Source organism: Colobus angolensis, unplaced genomic scaffold, assembly GCF_000951035.1.
Source record: "Colobus angolensis palliatus isolate OR3802 unplaced genomic scaffold, Cang.pa_1.0 Scaffold179, whole genome shotgun sequence".
NCBI lineage: Eukaryota > Metazoa > Chordata > Mammalia > Primates > Cercopithecidae > Colobus > Colobus angolensis.
Window position 1 is genome coordinate 5,626,999 of NW_012114921.1, and position 1,318 is coordinate 5,628,316.

The window sequence follows — 1,318 nt, forward strand, 5'->3', positions numbered from 1 at the left end:
TTTTTTTTTTTTTCTTAAAAACAGAGGGTACTACATGAGAAAATACTGGAAATACATTTGAAGAATAAACATAAAAGTTCCTCTATGGCCGGGCGTGGTGGCTCATGCCTGTAATCCCAGCATTTTGGGAGGCCAAGGCGGGTGGACCACCTGAGGTCGGGAGTTTCAGACCAGCCTGATCAACATAGGGAAACCCCGCCTCTGCTAAAAATACAAAATTAGCCTGGTGTGGCGGCGCATGCCTGTAATCCCAGCTACTGGGGAGGCTGAGGCAGGAGAATCACTTGAACCAGGAAGCGGAGGTTGCAGTGAGCTGAGATCACGCCATTGCACTCCAGCCTGGGCAACAAGAGTGAAACGCCATCTCAAAAAAAAAAAAGTTCCTCTATTTGTGAAGTTTCATTTTATAAACTTATAAACTCAAAGAATAAATTTATATATGAGAATCAACCTTGCCAGAAATACATGATGTTGATGGTTATTTGTGTATTGCAACTTCCAAACCTATAATTTTATAAGTACAGTTGTCTATTGTCAGTGTGATTAGAGTACAGTGAGTGATGTAGCTGGAGAGGTAAATTGAGTTCAGATTACGGTGGATATCATAGGTATGTCAAGAGATTTGGACTTTAGAGAAAATGCAGTCACAAGATGTTTGTCAACAGAACAGTGACATAATTTCATACAAGATTTAAAAAGATACCTGGCCACGCATGGTGGCTCATGCCTGTAATCCCAGCACTTTTGGGAGGCCGAAGTGGGTGGATCACTTGAAGTCAGGAGTTCAAGACCAGACTGGCCAACATGGTGAAACCTCATCTCTATTAAAAAAAAAAAAAAATCAGCCAGGCATGGTGGCACATGTCTGTAATCCCAACTACTAGGGGAGGCTGAGGCAGGAGAATCACTTGAAACTGGGAGGTGGAGGTTGCAGTGAGCTGAGATCATACCACTGCACTCCAGCCTGGGTGACAGAGTGAGACCCTGTCTCAAAAAAAAAAATATATATATATATATACACACACACATACACATATATGTACACACACATACACACACACACCTAATATATATAAAATAAAGTGCACAATAAATATAAGGAGCTTGGATCATCCTGAAACCATCCCTGCCCCGATCTGTGGAAAAACTGTCTTCCACGATACTGGTACCTTGTGTCAAAAAGGTTAGGGACTGCTGTTACAGAGCACAAATGGACTGAATTCTTCTTTGACAACATCACTGTAAGCCTGGGTATAAAAAAAATTTCAACAGGGAAATATAGGAAGAACTGAGGGGCAGGGGGACTTTTTTTTTTTTT

General features: G+C 41.6%; 1 protein-coding gene across 2 annotated transcripts in view; it reads right to left on the minus strand.

The window, feature by feature from the left end:
- Positions 1-1,318, minus strand: part of AAMDC (adipogenesis associated, Mth938 domain containing) — a 59,821-nt gene that overhangs the window by 41,338 nt on the left and 17,165 nt on the right. The window contains exon 1 of one of the 2 annotated variants that reach the window (XM_011938928.1): positions 704-738. The exons of the other annotated variant lie outside the window; for it this stretch is intronic. Within the exon in view, the coding sequence (XP_011794318.1) occupies positions 704-715 (12 nt within the window). The 5' untranslated portion in view covers positions 716-738. Of the gene's footprint in view, positions 1-703; positions 739-1,318 lie in introns of those variants that run through there. 2 annotated transcript variants of the gene reach the window in all.